Raw genomic sequence first — 20326 nt, 5'->3', positions numbered from 1 at the left:
TACCTGGGGACATTTTTAAAAAAAACAACTTTATTCACCAGAAGACAATGAAACATATGTAAACACAGACCCTCAAATTAGATCATATTTTTTTGCTTAAAGTTGCCCCTTCACTTATGTTTTTAAAGTGTTACTTCCACTGTGTCGTATTTACTATGTTTTTATTCTGTGTTTTAATTTCCAACCTTTGTTACAGTATTTGTTCTCACAAGGTGCTGTATTCTTAGCATGTGCAGCTAATTTTTTTAAATAGACTTTTTTATTTGATTGATTTTGTTTGAGTTTTGTGTTTATTTGTTGAAGTTAAAGGGTTTTTTTTCCCTGCTATCAGCAGAAGTGCCAAACAGTTTGTTCCCGTATGGGTGTTCAGAGACCTGGCGAGAAGCTCCTTAATGAGTCAGCATCAAATTTTAAGAATCTGTATTCTTGTGTTGTCGCAGAAATGCCTCATGTCAGTCATTGCAACATGAGTGAGTAGGAGGAGGAGAATGGGGGAGCAGCCACAGTGCTCTTCCTCCTTGATGTTGTGAAAGACGCTGGTTTCTCATGAGGGTGTGTTGATGCTCCAATGCACAGCAGCCTTGCTGACGTAATTCTGTTGCCACATAAATGCAGACTGTAGCAAAAATTTTAAGAAAACTTCATTCTGTGACTTATTGGAGTTACGATTATAATTTTGGGGGGGTTGTGGTAAATGTTCAGTTTCTGCTCTGCATTGGTATTTCTTGTGTTTTTTTGCCCACTTGGTTGACATTTCTTTGAAGAGCCTTGTGTTCATTCACTATATTTCAAGTTGACATTACATATGACTGTACTGTTGGAGCCAAATAAACACAGTCTTTCAAATACACTAAATGGTGGACTTTCCCTTTATTTGTTGTTTCCAGATACCTGTTAAACATTTTCATCCTTTTTTTTCTTTACTGGTTGACCAGTTCAGGGTTGCAGGGGGCTGTAGGTTATCCCATATATATCCACATATGTCTTGTACTATGTATATAGTCATATAGTACAAGACATGGTGTAGATCCCAGACATGTTGCCAGTCTATCACATGATTAATACAGAGTGACAGTCATTCACAGTCAAATTTACATCCACGGCCACTTTAGAATCACCTATTAACCTAACATGCATGTCTATGTCAGTAGCTATTCTACCTTCGCTAACAACGACAAACTACAAGATATATTAAGTAGACATGGTCAAGATTCAAATGAAAAGGGAAGAAAGGTGTTTTTTAAGTGGCATGGTTGTTGGTACGAGAAAGGCTGTCTAGGTATTTGAGAGACTGCTGATCTTCTGGGATTTCCCACACAACCATCACTAGGGTTTACAGAAAATGGTCTAAATATCAGTGGTGGAAGTTCTCTGGGTGAAAATGACTTGTTGATGCCAGACGTCAGAGGAGAACAACAGGCAACAGTAACTCAAATAATCTGGTTACAACTGATGTTTGCAGAAGAGCATCTCTGAATGCACAACCACTCAAATCTTGAAGCAGATGGGGCGCAGCAGCAGAAGACCACATCTTGTGTAAGTCCTTTTAGCTACAAAAAGGAAACTGAGGCTACAATTCATACAAGCTCACCAATATTGAACAACAGAATACTGGAAAAACATCACTTGGTCAGATGAGTCTTGATTTCTTTGATGACATTGGGATAGTTGGGCCAGAATTTGGTGTAAACAACATGAACCATGGATCCACATAGAGCAACTGCATAAAAGTTTAATTGAAGTGGATGAACATTAAGGTTACATGCGTGGTCATTTTGCAGTCTTGTTCCAAGCAAATAAACAATTTACTGGTGTCCTACCTGAATGTTACAAACAAGCTGAACAGTGCTGACTGCTATATTGTGCATGTCCGAATTTACAACATTATCATTTAGTTCCCTCAGTAAGTTTATACAGGTACACATGCACAACATGTTTTTAACCAGTGATTTATTCAATGATTCAATTGTTTAAATAAATTAAACATTTGACTCATTCTCATACTGAAACTGAAACATCTATACCTGACACCTTACCTCTAGTGCATTTAAAAAAATTAGTTTGTCTATATTATTTTATGTATGCACATTCAGAATTGTCCATGAGTATATTTTTATCCATGTATTTGAAGGTATTATTTCTCAATTCAAAAGAAGTAAAAACAGGTGTGTTGTTTTCATCCTGGTCTTTGCAGAAACGGCTCAGCCTGAGGCTTTCAAGACGGTATGTTGTTTACAGTGTGTGTGTGTGTGTGTGTGTGTGTGTGTGTGTGTGTGTGTGTGTGTGTGTGTGTGTGTGTGTGTGTGTTTTTAATGCTTGAAACTTTTACCCGTGAAAGTGTAGGCTAGCTTGCGAAGTTTGAGCATTTTTGACCACTTTCAGTTTCCATACAGCTCTGCAGCGCGAGCGCCGCGCCAGCTGCGGTACAGTAGTGCACTTGCGCGCGTATAAAGCGGGGCTCTGTCGGCTCGAGCAGATGTTCGTCGAGCTTCGTCCAGCTGGACTACATCAAGATGTCCGCTGAGAGATTTGAGAAAAAGGAGACTATAGACCTGAGGAAAAAATATATTGGGTGAGATAATTGCTCTCATTTGACAAAAGCAGGATTCCAAATTAATGTGGCAGTGGTCAAAAAGTGTAAGATACTAGAAAAACAATTAAAAAGTTTAATTTCGAGAATATCTGTGACATTTTAGCTATTGTATATATTTGTGGGTGTTTAAATGTATCCTACTATTTGACTTTTAATATGTATATTACATACATTAATATAATACAATATACAATAACTGGAATGAGTAGTAGTTCCTTTGTGTGTCTCTTAGGAATTTCACTGTTGTGTCCATGACTCATAATCTTTTTATCACAACATGAAAACCTACAGCTGCCCCAGCACGCTCCTACACATGTCACTATTCTGTTTTTTCTCTGCTGCAGGCCATCTTGTAAGATTTTTTTCAGCCATGACCCAATCAAGATTGTGGGAGCCAAAGGCCAGTATATGTATGATGAGAAAGGACAGCACTACCTGGACTGCATCAACAATGTGGCTCATGGTAAACACACATGCACTAGTGTATATACACAAAGTACACTGAAAGAAAGCAGCCAGCACTGAAGTACCACTTTTTATCCCTGTGATGGTGTCACACCACAACAGCAAAACAAGAAGTTTATTATTACATATAGACCTATAACCAGGAACTCTAATTCAATCTTCCTTTTCTCAGTGGGCCACTGTCATCCTGATGTGGTGAAGGCAGGAGCTCAGCAAATGGAACTACTCAACACTAACTCGCGCTTCCTGCACGACAACCTTGTCCTGTATGCCCAGAGGCTGCAGGCCACGCTGCCTGACAAGCTGGCTGTTTGCTACTTTGTCAACTCCGGGTATGTTTACATGTTTTCACTAAACAACAAAAGGCAGCATGATGGAAGATAAGCCAGGTGTGTTTTTTTACTTGGGTGTGGATCACTGTGGGGAGGATAGAGGAGGCAGATGATGGGAGACCTAAATTTACTTTGATGATTATGCCTGGTGTGAACATGAGCCATAAAAGTCCTGCTGTGTCCTCAAATTACAGAGAAGCTCAAAACCCTGTAAAAAAGACTGCAGTGCAATCATACAGTCCTGTCAGCATTCAAGGAATATAGAAGCCTGTATGAGTGGAGGAATACCCCAAATGCTGAGGATCAGATTGCACGGTTTCATAACCTGTTGTTTGTCTAGATTTCTGATGTGTACGCTACATTAAGCAGACTATTGTTAGTCTGCTTAACAGCTGACTGAAAGTCGAGAAAATAAAAAGGTTCCGGGTGCCCTATTTACACCCTTTGCCCCAGTTCAGGAGAAGAATTATCTGCTCCGGGGCAATAACATTGTAGATAGTAATCCATATACCCTCAGACAGTATTTATCGCTACGATGGGGATATAAATGCTTCGAGAAAGCTTACCTGATATAAATCTGGCATAACACAGGCATTATTAAGGTGTGTGCAGTAGTACAAAAGTACACCTGTGTCCACTGAAGACATTTCTGAATTTATGGTTTGTCTTCCTTAGTTTAGGAGTGGAGAGCTCTTTAACCCTCTCAAGGCAGGCGTTGCAGATTTGCAACAGTTAAAAACTAACTTGATTACCCCACATACATATTTTATGATTTTTTTTTTACTCAGAAGTACCACTGCAGGACTTGGTTGTGCATTAGCAACAAAAAGTTTAATAAAACCAGAGGCACCAAGCCTTTAAAATAACAGACAAATGGGGCAAAGACCCTTGAATTAGTAAAAATGTCTTCATGTGATTTCATAGAGAGGTAAAGAAGCCCCACTAAGTTTTTACAATTAGCCTTGCATGGCCTCACGGTGGGAACTGAAACAGCAAACTCCCTCTGACGTTCAAGTGATATCAGCGGTTTCACCTGTGTATTTTGTGGTGACTGAGTAACTCAAAGTAACCCTTGCCTGTTTGAACTTCAGCTCCGAAGCCAACGACCTGGCTCTCCGACTAGCACGGCAATACACAGGCCACAAAGATATCATCACTTTGGAAAAGTAAGTGCTGCCGTCAACCAGTCATTCTACAGAAAAAAACCTGGCGAATGAAAACAACAGTGATAATGAGCTGGTAAAAGTCTTACTAGTTAGTGGTTTGTAGCGCCGTGTGGCGAAAGGAGCTGGGTCTTCATGTGTCAGTGTTTTAATAGAATTTACTGCTTTGGCCCACAGTTTTCTTTGTTTGCAGTGCGTACCATGGCCACGTCTCATCGCTCATTGACATCAGTCCATATAAGTTCCACCAGCTGTCAGATACTGAGCAGAATCAATTTGTCCATGTGGTGAGTGCTTTTTCTCTCCCCGGCTGCCTGCGTGCACACTATTAAAACACCATAACTCAACTTGCTCCGCTGGGCTTTGGCAGCCTACTGAGTGTGCACCATGCATGCGTGTGCATATGTGTAGATAAAAGAGACACAGAATGAGACAGAGAAATAGAATGAAAGGGGTCTTTTTCTGCAGATTCAACAGGGTGTAATGTAAGTGGCTCTGAAAGAGAGCAGCTTGCTGTCAGAGGCATATGTTGAGGAACACAGACAGTGAGAAGAATGGCAAACAAAAAAAGGAGATTATTAACCAAAAATCCTACAATGGTACTCAGGAGAAAGATTAAAATCCCCACAAAGAGGTAATTTTATCTCCAGACTGTTAGATTATTGTGGTCTTTTCCTTTTTTGAGGGTCTTTTGGAGTTTCTGTTTGGAAAATTAAAGCTCAAAAATGGGTTTTTTTTACTTTTACAACAAGACATCCAGTGCACTGTGACCTAAAATCGTGAAATAATTTACAGTTTCTGAAACTAGAATTTGTTTCAAGATTTTCGGTTAAAAAAAATAAATACATTAAACATAGTAAATAATACAAAATTATGTCTTTTTCATCATTTAATGAGAACTTTAGGGATAAATTACACCTAAAGTACCATAATGAATTTAAGGGCTGTACTGTGTGCTGCTGTGGTGCATTCTGGGAATTGTGGAATGGGGTTTCCCTCATATTTCAGCTAAAACTCCAGATGAAAAAGAAGGAAAGGAACAAATCGCTTGGTTTAGTAGGAAATGAGTTCTCCAGCGATCTGAATAACACTGATCTCCATGTGCAGCTGACAGAGGCAATGTATAAAATGCAACACAGAAAAATAAAATAAAAATAAATTCATATATAGATATAGACAGTATTCCTTCACTCACATAAAGAGCTGCTTATCCACTTTTATCTAAACTTTTTTTAATATAATACGTAATTCAGCCACATGTTAGGTTTACTTAAAACCCATTAAGAATCCAGTTGGATTTGTGAATACCTTTGTAATATTTAACCATTTCTTGTCTCCTGCAGGCTTCCAGTCCAGATGTGTACAGAGGGAAACACAGAGCAGACCACCCTGATCCTGCCTCCGCGTATGCAGATGAAGTCAAAGATATAATAAACAAAGCTCACAAGAAAGGAGGCAAGGTACAGTTAATGAGAAGAAGCTAGCAATCCCAGGAAAAGCGTGAAAGCTGTGCATTGTTATAGAGCCAGTATTCAAATGCTATAGTGTGATTACAGGACCATGACACTAAGCAAGGACACAGCAGATGACTAAGAATGATTCTCAGCAGACTGTTAAGAGTTGTTCATTTTTGTCCACATGGACCTGTAACTACCTCCTCTCTCTTGTTTTGAACAGCCAACTGTAAAGGGAAGAGCTCAGGGTCAAAGATGACAGGATGCCTCCACTTGTTTTCTGTTTATCCGTCTGGCTTTATCTGGATATGTTTGTTCTCTTGTGCAGATTGCTGCTTTTATAGCTGAGTCACTGCAGAGCTGTGGTGGGCAGGTCATTCCCCCTGTGGGTTACTTCCAGCAAGTGGCACAGTATGTACCCAAGAAATCACACTCCTGACAACCTGAGTCTACCCCTGCCCACGCTGATTACTCTGCCCCTCTACAGGCATGTCCGTGAAGCGGGGGGCGTTTTTATCGCAGATGAAGTCCAAGTGGGCTTTGGGAGAGTAGGCTCCCACTTCTGGGCCTTCCAGCTTCAGGGAGAGGACTTTGTGCCCGACATTGTCACGATGGGAAAACCCATTGGCAACGGCCACCCCATGTCATGTGTGGTCACGACCAAAGAGGTGGCAGAGGCCTTCATGTCATCTGGAATGGAGTACTTCAATACAGTAAGAGTCTTATGCATGAACATCTGTGCAAGTGATAATAAATGAAAGCTATTTAAAAAGTTGCATACATGTTTTAACATAAAAGCACAAAAAGATTGCATTACATGATATTTGCTTTCCCTCCCAAGTTCACCAGAATTGCTGCTGACCTGTCCTCATCTTCTGTGTTTTTGTCCAGAGCTTCCAAGCACATCCACACATCTGTTTTTCCCATGTTGTGGAAATATGCTGCATTCAAGCCAGCCTGTTTTTCTCATTGAGTCTTGATTTGTAATTATTTCCCATGAAAAAAAACAAAACTAGGATGTATTTTCATCAGAAAATGAGTTTCTCTTTTGTTACCAGACATACATTAAAAAATAAATAAATCACTGCTCATGTGCTATCTAGACAGGTATGTGTTTAACATACTGTATGAAACCTTTATGGAGAGTAGGGTGTAGCAGATCTTCAGATTGATGGGAAATGTGAACTTGATCTCGGTGTCATCTTTCCTCTGTGTGTTGCTTATCTGTGGCCTCAGTTTGGTGGTAATCCAGTGTCGTGTGCCATCGGTCTGGCCGTCCTAGACGTGATTGAGAAAGAGGATCTGCAGGGCAACGCACTGCGTGTGGGGCAATACCTCACCAGTCTGCTGGAGAAGCAGAAAGAGAAGCACCTGCTGATCGGAGATATCAGGTGCGCTTACACAGCATGTGACACAGTGCAACATCAGATAAGCTGCCCACGTACTTTAGAACTAATCCTTTAGCAGTCTTTAACACCACACTATGCTGTGTTCCTATAAATCCTGGCTAAACGTGCAACCTAGTGACTTCACAGGGAAGTGTTGCTCTGAAAATTATTTAGAAATAAAAACAATACATGCAAAATTAACACCTTACAAACCCTGATGGTGTCACATCCTGCAGGGGTCGTGGTCTCTTTGTAGGCGTGGAGCTCGTCAGGGACAGGCTGAAGCTCACTCCTGCCACAGCAGAGGCACAGGAAGTCATATATAGGTAAGTTTAAATGTGGAAACTCATCATCATGATCATAATCTTTATTTATATAGCACTTTAAAACAACCACAGCTGACACAAAGTGCTGTACATTGGAACTAAATAATAAAATAAGATATAAATAAAAGCCAAATAAAAAAAGTAAAACAATTCATTAGTTTTTTTAATAATTAATTTAATTACAAGAGAAACTAAGTTTTACCTAAAGCCAAAGAATAAAAATGGGTTTTAAGTCGTGTTTAAGTTAAGGGGCCTCTCAACCCTGGGGACATGCACCAGTACCGGGCTGTGAGAGTTGAGGCACTGGTGTGAAATTTATGGTTTTCAATGGTGTTATTGTTATTTTCTTTATCGTTTTTATCATTAACTTTGTTTCCCTGGGTCTTTTCCCGTGTGTTATGAGCAAATCTTCTTTTTTTTTGGTACTGGCACTGGTTTTATTTTGTTGTATTTATCCACGACACCTTAAAGTCTGGTCGGTGAAAATATTGTCAGATGTGGCGCATATAAGGTTGGGGACCGCTGTCCTAGGTCTCAGTACTGCCAGGAGCAGCTGGTCAGCTGACCTAAGAGACCAACAGGGTGTGTAGGGATGAAGAAGCTCAGAGAGGTAAGGCGGGGCAAGATCGTGAAACCATTTAAAAACAAATGGTTTCACAAAAAATGAACTGTGAAAGACACAGGCAGCCAGTGCAGTGAGGCCAGCACAGAGGTCATATTCTCTCTTTTACGAGTTCCTGTTAACAGTCGTGCAGCTGGAGACGTAAGACCAACCACTGACACACCCCCACATAAAGTGAATTACAGTAGTCCAGACGGGATTACTCAGATTAAAGTATGTGAGTAATCAGCAATACCATATTATATAATCAAACAGACTGCTTATATTATTCTGTACTGAGGATGGTTTTCAGTGGTTATGCTTCTGCAGTCCAATCATACAGTATATCACACAACAAAACAAGACTTATGAACCTAAGTAAGAATTAAAAATAAAGAGCGATAATAAAACCTGCATTGCTTACATGTATAAGTGACAGTAACAGTCTATTATCACCTCCTCCTCTGGCTCTCTTAATGAATAATCCTTTACACAATGTACCCATGTGTGAAAGCACGTCATAATAAACCACTGTAACAATCTGAGTTCACACAAACGGCACTGAGCTCCACGAGGACTATTTTGTTCTTCCTGTCAGCTTGAAAGCTGCGTTTATTAATGAGACACAAGCGTGTAAGGCCTCATTAACACGCAAACTTGGCTTTCACGTGACTGGGGTTGCAATCATACATGGACATCAAATAATGCTACTCCTGTCACACGGCACCTCAAGGTGTCTGTGCGTCAGTGCATCAGCATTAAAAAATGCTGATTAAGCATTAAAAAAACAGCATTAAGCATTAAAAAAATGCTTAATGCATTAAGCATTAAAAAAACAGTGCAATAAAAAATTGCACTGTTTTAGAGACCTATAAAGTGTACAATATTGGAGGTGTGTCAGCGGTGTGAGTTGGAAGTTTGTCAGTCAGGTTTGTGTTCTGTTTGCAACTTTTTGTTTTTGTTTTCACTCACTGATTCATCTATGGGCAGTGGAGTGCAGTGGTTAGCACTGCTGCCTCACAACAAAAAGGTTCTGGGTTCAAATCTGATGCTTAGCTGCAGCATTTCTGTGTGGACTGTGCCTTGTTTGGTTTCACTCCAGCTGGTTTGGCTTCTTTCCGTAGTCCAGAGACATGCTCAATAAGTTGTGTGTGGTTCTCTGTCTGTCTGGTGATCTCCCTCAATCAACCCTAAGCTGGAGAAGTGGTTAAGAAGATGTATGAATAAATTTTTCACTTGATTTCTATTCTACTGCTTTAAGTGAGAATATGTGCAGTCAACAGCAACAGAGTGCTAAAAGGTTGATAACTTCTCCCAGGCTAAAGGAACAGCACATTCTTCTCAGTGCTGACGGACCTCATCGCAACGTGCTCAAGTTCAAGCCCCCAATGTGCTTCACTACAGAAGATGCTGAGCTGGTCGTGGAGAAAATCGATGTCATTCTCACAGGTATTTCCTTTTCCCCCCCTTTGTGGCTTGTGTACTACTAGAAAGGGTCAAAGTGTATAAGTAAACTCTTAATCATACAGTGTGTTTTATTATGTTTGTTTCCAGAACTGGAGGAAGCATTGGACCTGAAGCTGAACAACACACTGGCTGTAGAAAATGAAAGCAATAAAAGGAAAGTAAGTTTGACTTTGCTGATTATCAAAAAGTATTTTTTTAATGAAAGTGTTCATGATTTTGCTGTCACCGGTTTTCATTTTGACTTTATTTCTTTACAATTTTTACGTGAAGCTGCTGACTGATGAAAACGGGCACAGTGGCGTGCTACACAGCAAAGGAAGCCGTCAAGGGTCTCCTCAACAAACCAAACAAAGCAAACGCCTCAGGACATAAAGCCGCCTGTGAACAAACACAAGAACTGACACAGGTGGCACATCTCTAGAGTTAAAGGGCCGTAATTTGATGATAAATGTTTTTATATTGATAATATACTGCATATCAATTAGATTGTCTTCTCAGGTATTTTTTTAATATTTGCATAATAGCATGTTTTTAGCTAGCTGCATAAAAATGTACCTTATTATGTGACTTAGCAGGGTACAAGAGCCTTATTCACAATATCAGGGAATCATAAATGGATCAATCTAAACATGTAGATCTGAAAATATGCATCAGTATCTTTGTGTGCCTTTAGCATTAAAAATACGGCCTTGCAAAGGCCATTACATGTTTTTACAGAGAAGTAACTGAACTGTAAATGCTGTGCAAATGCTCAGATGTTTCTTGTATGACTGTCTTGTTACTACCTCTGTCCTACTCCATTGACTGCAGATGAAAATTAACATGTATGGCTAAATCTGGAATATTTATATGACAAATTTAAGCACTCATGTTAATTAATATGCTTTGTCCCTTCTAAATATACACAAACATAAGTCCAGGAAACACCATTACCTGATGATCCTGTGATGCCATCTTCTGGAGGGAAAATGAAATGTGTCATATCTCCTGAACACTGCATATGCAAAGACGCCACATTGTTTGGCTGCTGATGTAAACTTGAGTTTAACAATCTTCTCAAAAATTCTGAGCATTAATTTTCTATTTAATCATTTACATTAAGTAGAAATCAAATCAAAGAAATTCAGAATCTGGATGAATGTGATTTTAAACAATGCTTTGTCCTATTAAACCTACTTCAACAGCACATAACAACCATGAGAAGGTGTGAAAAGGACAGTTTATTTCACCATCTTGTACAAAAATGCAACTGTGACAGGTTCAAGGCTTTCAAGGTTCATAGTTTTCTATACAAAAACGTACATCTGTAATATCACTCAGGCACCCATGTAAGTGGTTCACACAGTGCAAGTCCTAATTAGAAATTGGTGATTTTGTCCCATCAATGTTTGGCAGCTTCCTCTCCCTTCTTCCTTCTCTAGGTTCATTTCTCCTACTCCTCAGAACATGTTGGCTTTATCAACATGGCAAAATCATTAATGATGCTGCGCCTGCACGACAAGTTCAGGTGGCAGAGTGTTGAATTTAAGCTGCTAAAGACCTTCTGCTCCACCAGCTTCATAGGAGGTTAAGAGAAAGTGGGAAAGGACGTTACAAAACAAAGACAAAACCAGTATGTCAGTGTAGTTTGGTCTAATTTCTTGAGCAAGGTCAGTGCTTTCAGTCCTTAATGGTTGTCGATGAAGGGTTGGCTGTATCCACAATTAAACAGAACTGCATGTAAGTTTTCCACATAATTAATATCCTCTTCATTTGAATTTGCTTATTGCAAGTCTAGCCCATGAGATATCCCCTGAAAAGACAAATTAGCACAAATTAGACAACAGCTACAAAGAAGTACAATCAACAACTCAGTCTCCCCTTTAGACAGCTTTGTAAGCTCAGATTGGACAACAAGTATTTGACACATGGGTCTGGATTCGATAGATTCGAGCTTCGACTTACGGCAGCTTCATGCGCATGAACACTCGGGCCATGAAGAAGCTGAGGAGCACGCTGACAAATCCAATGAAAAGCAGCAGGAAGCGGTTGAGTTTGGGAATGTTGGGTGCATTGGAGCGGTCCAGGATTATAAAGCCCAGGCCTCCCATTGTGAACAGGAAGCTGGATGCTAGTCCTTCCATAATGTACTGACCGTTTACTCTGGAAAACACATCAATAGGATTCAGCTTCAAATCTTTAGACTGTGTTTTAATTCCAAAAATCTTACACGCACCTGTAGGCCAAGAAGGCAACCGGTCTCTGGTGTCCATGCTCATCAGTCATTGAACCCACACTCGGTGGCTCTACAATGACGTCGTAGATGATACCTGTGCAGTGAATGGAGGAAAAAAAAAAGGTTGAATTCATAATTAATTAAGTTTAAGGTAAAGTCTGAGCAGTGAGAGCGCTGACTGAACAGAGAGGTGATAATCACCATAACATCAGTGATCAACAACAACTACAGCAAGATAAAGACAAAGTAAACTACAGATATTCAGTTAGTTTAAGGTAGGCTAGTTTGTTAGCCCTCTATTCTCTTATATTGTTTTGTGATGTATTACACGCTGGTTTACAAGCGCAACAAAACCCCGCAAATCTAACAACGCAACAAAAGCACGTAACTGAGTATTGGCATTAAATACTACACTGATAACATCAAACGCAACACAGAATTATCTGGCTAGCCTTCAGGCTTTTACGTTAGCTTAGCATTTACCTCCAGTGATGAGAAAGTAGGACACAATAACGATCGCATAGACAGTCATGGCCGACGGCATGTGCAGCCATGACGGTTTCTTCAGTTTTATGTTTGGACATTCAAGCACAGCAAAAGGTATACTGTATAAAGTCTCCATGGTGTATGAAAATATTTCCAGTCACCACAGTAGAGGACCTCTCCGCCGCTGAATGCGCAGGCGCAAACACTCGGTTGACGTGTCCCGGAAGTACATTTTTTTTCAGCCAACTAGGCGTTAATATTTTTTAAAGGGATTTTTTTTTGTCATTTACTACTAGCATTAAAAACATATTGCATTTATAGTTACATTAACCCGATTTTATTTAAGAATCAATCAATCAAATATATATATATGTTGGGTAAGGCCAATCTTTTACTGTTTCGTTTCTTAAAGAGACAGTAATCTTTTAGAGGGTTTATTTAAGTGCACAGCTTTGTTGAATGAAACCTTACCACCCAAAACGCTCCTATGTAACCAGTTTCATTCATTTTATTGACACTTCACTGCATTTAAATATTTCATTATTTTCATTAGTTAAAGTTTTAGCTTCTTCTTCTTTTCTTTTTTTTTTATTCCAGCGCAGTTGTGGTGTGGAGCACCTACAATTTCGTTGTGCATGTACAATGACAATAAAGGGATATACTCATCTATTCTATTCTTATGTTTTTTCCCCTTCACTGCGAAAGTCAACATGATCATGCTTTAATGGTCCTTATTCATCCAGGCATTTAATCATTTCGAGTGCCTTCATTGGAGGACACAGCAGAGGACGAGTTATTAATTTGTTTGGTGTTACAAGACCAAGCATCCATTCAAGATACACATGCATAATGCCACAATATACATTTGTTTTACTATGACTGCCACCAAAGGAGTTCTTGAGTGATACCTTGGATTGTTGCTTTTAAACAGTCACACATCTGATTAGCATCCTTGGTGGCTTAAACACTTCTGTATCAGTGAATTGGACCAATGGTTGAAAGAAACCACATTTAATGAAATATTTCATTTTGGTACTCTGAAATGTAGTTGGTACGCCTACTCCATAGCATCTATTTTAAAGCTTTAGTGACTTTTAGTCAATTACATGGTCATAATACTTACTTTAGGGCACAGGTGTTTCACAAGCCTAAAAAAAAAAAAAAAAAATTATAAGTGTAGTTTTCTGTTCCATTTACTTGCGATCAACTACTGATCGCTCACATAATGCACAGGAAACTCAAATACCTCAAAAACACAGCTGTATGTTATGCTTGGACATGAAGTACCCTATCATAGCAAATGTCTTCTTCAGCAGAACTGAACCTTTAGACACTGCAAAACATGTCACAAAGGGCCCCATGAACACAACCAAGATCTGAACCTGCTACACCCCAAATGAAACTGAAGGCAAAAAAAAAAAAAAAAAAAAAGGTACTGCAGAGTTTGATCCTAGGTGCACGCTTTTCTTCTCACAGTCCAGACATTTTTGAAGACTCCCTGTAACAGTCCTGCTGTCCAAACATGTTATTATAACATCTTTAGTGATAATTTTGCATTTGTTAAACATGTATGCAAAAATTTATTTCCAGTTGCTTCCTTAATCCTGAGGGATCAACACAACAGATAGCTCTGCATGTGTGAGGTCCCCCTTTAACCAGGGACCTGGCACAAGACCAGAGGAAAAAAAAACAAATCTTTGAAATAGACCCCAAACACACAGACTGTTCAGCAATTTCAATAAAAGAAAAAAAAAATGCTGCGACTCACAACATGTAGTGGATTTGTTTGACATTTTTTATTGTGGCAATACAAATACAGTTTACTTTGACTTCTGGCTCTGTGCCTGTGCCTTGAGCACCTTGACAACGATCTTCTGCTCCTCAATCAGGAAGGCACGCTTGATCCTAATAATAAAAAACAAAGGAGATCAATTAACATAATGAATTAGCTGATCACAGCATACCTAACAAGTTTGTATTTTAGTGCTTTCAAATTAAAGTTTGATGCCTGTATCAATCTATTTTCTCAGTAACAAGCATCAGAAGATGAAGGGAAGTGCATCTTTTACCTGTCACGCACACACTTGGCGCACATGGATCCTCCGTAGGCCCTGCTAACGTGCTTCTTGGTCTTGGAGAGCCTCATCAAAACTTGAGGTCTAACAGCGCGAATCTGTAAGAACACAGATATGGATGTTGAGAACAATGGAGGAACAAGCAATTGCAGAGTGACACTTTCAGCAGCACAACCTAGAAAAAGCTGGGCTCAAGGCAGTTGAGCAATTTTATAAGCTCACTTTATAAAAGCACGCTGCCGTGCTTCCCTGGATTCAGACCTGCCTGCAGTGGATCACACAGTGCTGATGACACAAAGCTGTAGGGGTGAACTGGAGGAAGGTGGATTTATATATACTGCTCTACAAATGCTGGTCACTGCAGTGATGTTTTTAATATGACCATAGAAAGATCTCGTAGTTATCTGAAGAACAACCACAGCTAGCTTAAACACCAGCAAGTTTCTTGCATTGAGAAAACTCAAAGGTTTTATCAAAAGTGTACATTTAATGTACTCAAGAGTAGTGAGCAGCTTATCAAATGGTCAGACATTTAGTGGAAAATGTTCAGGCCTCTATTAAAACAATAACACCCCCCCCCCCCCCCCCCCCCTTTTAGAGTCGTTAGCGTAATCACCCAGGAACAACCCTAAAACAACCATGTTTCTATGTGTACACACACTTATTAATAATGTCCTTTCTCAACGTATTTGCACTTTCAAGTGTAAAAACTACTTATTAATACACTGAAATGTCCTTAATTCTCCTTATGAACCCACAACCACCAAAGCAAAGATGATGATGCACATATGTGCACTAAGAGGACCAGTTTGAAATCAAAGTTAACACTTTGAGGTATTTATAACTTTTATAATAGCTGAATTAAAACCCATTTGAACTAAGGAACTTAAAAGAATTACAGAATAAAGTTTAACTGGGTGTCAAAACCCCGCATCCAGATCCCTCGAGCTGCCATACCACTCCAAGCTGTGGCGCCTGTGGGCTTTTCAACGTTAACCTACCTACAAACGATTTACTAAATTTGGCAGTTCTAACGAACACTTTGTTCCTGGCAGAGAGAGCGTGAGAACTAGCGCATTACCAACATGTTCTTTTATTTGCCTATTGAAAGAAATGACATATACCTGGTAATATTAGCTGAACCTGAAGTGGCATGTTGAGATCAACTGAACTTAAAAAAAAAAAACCCACTGGAAACACTGGCACCATTACAAACCTAAGGCACCGTCTATAACGTGGAATTGGCACAAGCCATTAGGCAGTGGTTACAGGGAGTAATAACGTAGTACTCAGGAATAAGCAAACAGCACCAAGTGAAAAGCTTCTGCTCCTGTGAAAGTTGATGTCATGTGCACACAAAATCAGGACATCTCTACTGGTGATTTCACAGCAACAGAAGAAAAGGCATTCGTGGTTGCAGGGAACTGCAGGATTTTCCAAGCTACCTTTCCAGTCCCCAATCCAATGCAGAATGCTTACTTCACCGGATTAATGTAAAAATGTACATTTACAAAAAAAGGAGGAACAAATATACGCTGATGCTTCAACAGCTTGCTGCACTATCGTCTTTACTATAAATCAACCTCATCTACACTTGGCAGTGAGGGATGCTAAGTATCCTAGTCCAGCGGTCTCCAACCTTTTTTGCGCCACGGACCGGTTTATGCCCGACAATATTTTCACAGACCGGCCTTTAAGGTGTTGCAGATAAATACAACAAAATAAAACTAGTACCGGTACCGAAAAAAAGAAGATTTATTCATAACACATGTGAAAAGACCCAGGAAACCGATCAAAACGATAACAAAATAACGCTGAAAACCATACATTTCACACCTGAGCCTCATCTCTCGCGGCCCGGTACCAAACGACTCACGGACCGGTACTGGTCCGAGGCCCGGGGGTTGGGGACTGCTGTCCTAGTCTACAAGTTCTGAAACACAAATTTAAACACAGAGCACCTTCTTCAGGTTACAATGGATATACTTACTCCACGCAGTCTTCCTGGGCAGATGCCACATGCTGACTTGGGGGCCTTGCCGACCTTCTTAGTGTACAGGTACACAATACGATTACCAGGAGTCCGTGAGCTTCACAAAAGCAAAAAGAGGGTGGTTTAGTTTTCTTCAGAGGGACCATGCAAAACATCACAGGAGATGTGGTGTATCATAGTAGCTACTAGCCTATATACAACTACAGCTCCGTCCTGGCATTATGTATTCATAGTCAGGGTACCAGCTCTATATAGATAGACATGCAGTGAGCCAGGCATAGAAGCAAATACAACCGGAGAGAGTTTACTTACAGTCTGGTTTTGTTGGAGGCGGTGTTGTAGGACAACCTACGGCGGTAAGTCAGGCGCTGCACCATCTTGAAGCTGAAAACAAACAAAATTCAGTTAACTGTAGTACACACCGCTGCTATGCTAACCCTGCCCGCTAACAGAGTCCACTCCATTACTTTAATGTTGGCTAAGTAAACACTGACCGGACTTGTTAAACCGGCACTCTCGTTTAAGAGAAACATCGTCTGCAGCCAATTTATCCTTTAAACATGCATTTAAACGCTACTAAAAGCTAAAACACCTCCACCGGCTTGTGCTCAGTACTCAAGAGAACGGCCTTCTCATGTCACACAAAAACTATGTCGTTAAAATCCAGTAAGTCATGAAATAACCCCATAGTTCAGAGCAAAGAGCTCCCCTGAGTAGTATATTTACTTGAACTAGACCACATTAGTTTATTAAAACGTAGGATTACAGTCGATTTTAAACTCATTATGTTTCTGAGGAAAGCAGGGACCGCCATACCTGCTGTCGCCGTAACCGGAAGAGGAAGGAGCCAGGCGGATGATGGGGGTTAAACGGCGTCCATGTGCGCTTTTCTGCCCCCTGCTGGTGGCTTGCTGTTACTACACATCAAGTATAATGTAATTATTGTGTCCTTTAAACGGCTTTATGTCTATAATTTGAAATGAACGTTTCCTCATGATGAGATTTTAAGAAAAGTAAAATCCGCTGATATAAAATTAGACAGTCTTTAATCATATTATACTTTAGTGCTGTTTTGCAGCCTTTCACATTTCTGCTCAACACTTTAAGGTGTTACTATGTCAATATGATTGGAAGCAATAAATGGGGGGGGCTGCTCGCGTCTACTACTGGTTTACTTTCCACAGGCAGGAGACAACAGCCCATTTTCAAAGTAAATATTATGAGTGGTCCAAACAAAGCACAGGTGGAATTACATTGGATTACATGGAACTTTATTTATCCCTCGGGTGGGTTCCTCCGGGAAATTCAGAATTACTGCTGATGTCACAGTAACCTAATACAGTACAGTCATGAGACTGTAGGACCTCTCCTAACTTTTATTTAGCCAGGGTACTTAATTTTAAAGGAAATGCAATACACGCATTATCCAGTAGATGGTAGTAGACAGATGACAGATCATACGCAAAAACCGTGTTTTTGGGAATAGAAAATCTGTCCTTTGACATGCTCAGTCATCGTCTGAGAGAACAAAGTATTGCAAAAGGAAGTAATATAGACGGTGAGTGTATTAAGTCCAGTAAGGTTAAACAAAATACTTAAAAAAATTAAAAATATGTTTATTTTTCCATCATTTAAACTACAACCGAGGATCATGGAGGTGTTCGAGCAGACCCCAGCTGGGCTGGGATGACAAAGAAAAAAATTAGATTTATCATCACGTAATAATAATTAGAATAAATATTATTCTAATTATTATTATTTGTTTAATAAAGGTGAAAAAAATTATTAGTATTACAGTAAAAAGTCTGTGAGTTCGATGCCCAGACTGTCCGGTAATTATAAAATTATATACAATTTTAATTAATTCACAGAATTTTCTCTAATTTTTTATTGTGAGTCCACTGTAAAATAAACAAACAAACAAATAGGAATTCTTCTGTCATATAATAGTTTATCTATCCCCTAAACACTTTTGTGTACTAGCAGTGGGAGGGAATCTTTTATCAATAGCAAAATCTTTAAAACTTACAGTTTTAAACATACAGTCAAAATATAAAATCTCTGCAATTCTTCACATTTTCCAAAGCTGCCCAGTTGGCCAAATTGGATTCTTTGCTGGGCCGATTCTGGTCAACCGGGCCTTATGTTTAACACCCCCTCTACAATGAAGATAAGTGTCCAAGCACGAAGCTCCCACCTTTTGGAGCATGGTAGTGGATATTGTTATTTTGGGGGATTCCTTCAATGTCTCACAGTCTGGGCAGCTTGAAACAATTCATTCAACGCCTGTTGAAGTCTGTGAGCCCTCGAGGTTAATCGACTAGAAGTAAACCTTTTACAGAGGAAAACAACTTGCAACTGAACAGTGATGAAAGATGTTGGGGAATCACTTCGTACAGGAAGTTATTTCTATTTAATTATTACTAGTTTCTCAGGTCAAAGATTTGCTAACTTTTTCCACTGCACACTGTGTTTTTGTTGTTGACTGAAAAACAGTTTTTATGTTGTTGCCAGTCAGCACTTCCATAACATTAGATTACCTTCAGTGAAAGTCACTGTTTTCAAAGAGGAAAAAAGGTTTGGCTTGTCCAAATATGTCATAAAAAGTCAACATTTTCCACTAAGTGCACTTTCTTCATCACATCACCGTATAGCAAAGATAAGATAAGATAAGATAACCTTTATTAGTCCCACACGTGGGAAATTTGTTTTGTCACAGCAGGAAGTGGACAGTGCAAAAGTTATGAGGCAAAAATTAGAATACAATAAGAATAAATACAGTACACAACTGTACAGAATAGAATAAAATAAAATACTATATACAGTAGAATAAAATAAATATACAATAAGATAAAAATAGAATACAAATACAAATACTATATACAACTGAGTAAAAATACAACGATGACAGAAAGGATTATTGCACTTAGTATTATTGCATATGTATGGATGTGTGTGCTTGATCAGTTAAAGTCTTTATTATGGAGTCTGACAGCAGTGGGGAGGAAAGACCTGCGAAATCTCTCCGTCCCACACCGTGGGTGCCGCAGTCTCCCACTGAAGGAGCTGCTCAGTGCTGTCACAGTCTGCTGCATGGGGTGGGAGATGTTGTCCATCAGGGATGACAGCTTAGCCGCCGTTCTCCTGTCACTCACCACCTCCACTGGGTCCAGAGGGCATCCTAGAACAGAGCTGGCCCTTCGGATCACCCTGTTCAGTCTCTTCCTGTCCCCAGCAGAGATGCTGCCGCCCCAGCAGACCACGCCATAAAAGATAGCAGAAGCCACAACAGAGTCATAGAAGGTCTTCAGGAGTGGGCCCTCCACTCCAAACGACCTGAGTCTCCGCAGCAGGTACAGCCTGCTCTGCCCTTTCCTGTAGAGGGCGTCTGAGTTATGAGTCCAGTCCAGTCTATTGTTCAGATGAACACCAAGGTACCTGTAGCTGTCCACAGCCTCAATGTCCATACCTTGGATGTTCAGTGGTTGCAGTGGAGAATGCTTGTGCCTGCGGAAGTCTACCACCAGTTCCTTGGTTTTACTGGCGTTGATCTGGAGGTAGTTCAGCTGGCACCAGTCCACAAAGTCTTGGGTCAGACCTCTGTACTCCTTGTCGTCTCCATCAGTGATGAGGCCGACTATTGCAGAGTCATCAGAGAACTTCTGCAGGAAGCACTGGGTGGAGTTGTGGGAGAAGTCTGCAGTGTAGATGGTGAAGAGGAACGGAGCCAGAACCGTTCCCTGTGGGGCCCCCGTACTGCAGACGACC

The 20326-nt window shown here is 40.1% G+C and overlaps 3 protein-coding genes across 3 annotated transcripts; 1 reads left to right on the top strand and 2 right to left on the bottom strand.

The window, feature by feature from the left end:
- Window positions 1-2433: 2433 nt before the first annotated feature.
- etnppl (ethanolamine-phosphate phospho-lyase) lies at window positions 2434-10528 on the top strand. The gene is made up of 13 exons (XM_085451468.1): window positions 2434-2572; window positions 2938-3056; window positions 3231-3390; window positions 4482-4556; window positions 4747-4840; window positions 5897-6013; window positions 6336-6418; window positions 6495-6720; window positions 7244-7398; window positions 7632-7721; window positions 9641-9771; window positions 9877-9947; window positions 10060-10528. Exons 1-13 carry the CDS (start codon window positions 2514-2516, stop codon window positions 10159-10161), a joined length of 1482 nt encoding a protein of 493 aa, XP_085307594.1. The 5' UTR covers window positions 2434-2513; the 3' UTR covers window positions 10162-10528.
- Window positions 10529-10989: 461 nt separating this feature from the next.
- Window positions 10990-12714, bottom strand: ostc (oligosaccharyltransferase complex subunit). Its single transcript, XM_085451469.1, has 4 exons — window positions 12488-12714; window positions 12005-12098; window positions 11734-11931; window positions 10990-11581 (listed from the first exon to the last, which is right to left on the bottom strand). Exons 1-4 carry the CDS (start codon window positions 12624-12626, stop codon window positions 11563-11565), a joined length of 450 nt encoding a protein of 149 aa, XP_085307595.1. The 5' UTR covers window positions 12627-12714; the 3' UTR covers window positions 10990-11562.
- Window positions 12715-14264: 1550 nt separating this feature from the next.
- On the bottom strand, window positions 14265-17456 carry rpl34 (ribosomal protein L34). Its single transcript, XM_085451470.1, has 5 exons — window positions 17375-17456; window positions 16871-16942; window positions 16556-16655; window positions 14560-14663; window positions 14265-14395 (listed from the first exon to the last, which is right to left on the bottom strand). Exons 2-5 carry the CDS (start codon window positions 16933-16935, stop codon window positions 14311-14313), a joined length of 354 nt encoding a protein of 117 aa, XP_085307596.1. The 5' UTR covers window positions 16936-16942; window positions 17375-17456; the 3' UTR covers window positions 14265-14310.
- Window positions 17457-20326: the final 2870 nt, after the last annotated feature.

Source organism: Copadichromis virginalis, linkage group LG3, assembly GCF_057382275.1.
Source record: "Copadichromis virginalis isolate Kocher_CV1m ecotype Utaka linkage group LG3, C_Virginalis_male_GT1.1, whole genome shotgun sequence".
NCBI classification, from domain to species: domain Eukaryota; kingdom Metazoa; phylum Chordata; class Actinopteri; order Cichliformes; family Cichlidae; genus Copadichromis; species Copadichromis virginalis.
This window is presented reverse-complemented; position numbering and strand designations above follow the sequence as displayed.

What these genes read in the sequence shown, in the direction of transcription:
- ostc (XM_085451469.1), bottom strand. Translation starts at nt 12,626, where the DNA reads ATGGAGACTTTATACAGTATACCTTTTGCTGTGCTTGAATGTCCAAAC. An exon ending in CTACTTTCTCATCACTGGAG is followed by an intron (nt 12,099 to 12,487) that starts GTAAATGCTAAG and finishes TTCACTGCACAG; the next exon opens with GTATCATCTACGACGTCATT. An exon ending in GTTGCCTTCTTGGCCTACAG is followed by an intron (nt 11,932 to 12,004) that starts GTGCGTGTAAGA and finishes TGTGTTTTCCAG; the next exon opens with AGTAAACGGTCAGTACATTA.
- etnppl (XM_085451468.1), top strand. Translation starts at nt 2,514, where the DNA reads ATGTCCGCTGAGAGATTTGAGAAAAAGGAGACTATAGACCTGAGGAAA. An exon ending in TGCTACTTTGTCAACTCCGG is followed by an intron (nt 3,391 to 4,481) that starts GTATGTTTACAT and finishes TTTGAACTTCAG; the next exon opens with CTCCGAAGCCAACGACCTGG. An exon ending in ATGAAAGCAATAAAAGGAAA is followed by an intron (nt 9,948 to 10,059) that starts GTAAGTTTGACT and finishes TTTTACGTGAAG; the next exon opens with CTGCTGACTGATGAAAACGG.
- rpl34 (XM_085451470.1), bottom strand. Translation starts at nt 16,935, where the DNA reads ATGGTGCAGCGCCTGACTTACCGCCGTAGGTTGTCCTACAACACCGCC. An exon ending in GCCTCCAACAAAACCAGACT is followed by an intron (nt 16,656 to 16,870) that starts GTAAGTAAACTC and finishes GCTTTTGTGAAG; the next exon opens with CTCACGGACTCCTGGTAATC. An exon ending in GCCAAGTGTGTGCGTGACAG is followed by an intron (nt 14,396 to 14,559) that starts GTAAAAGATGCA and finishes TTTTATTATTAG; the next exon opens with GATCAAGCGTGCCTTCCTGA.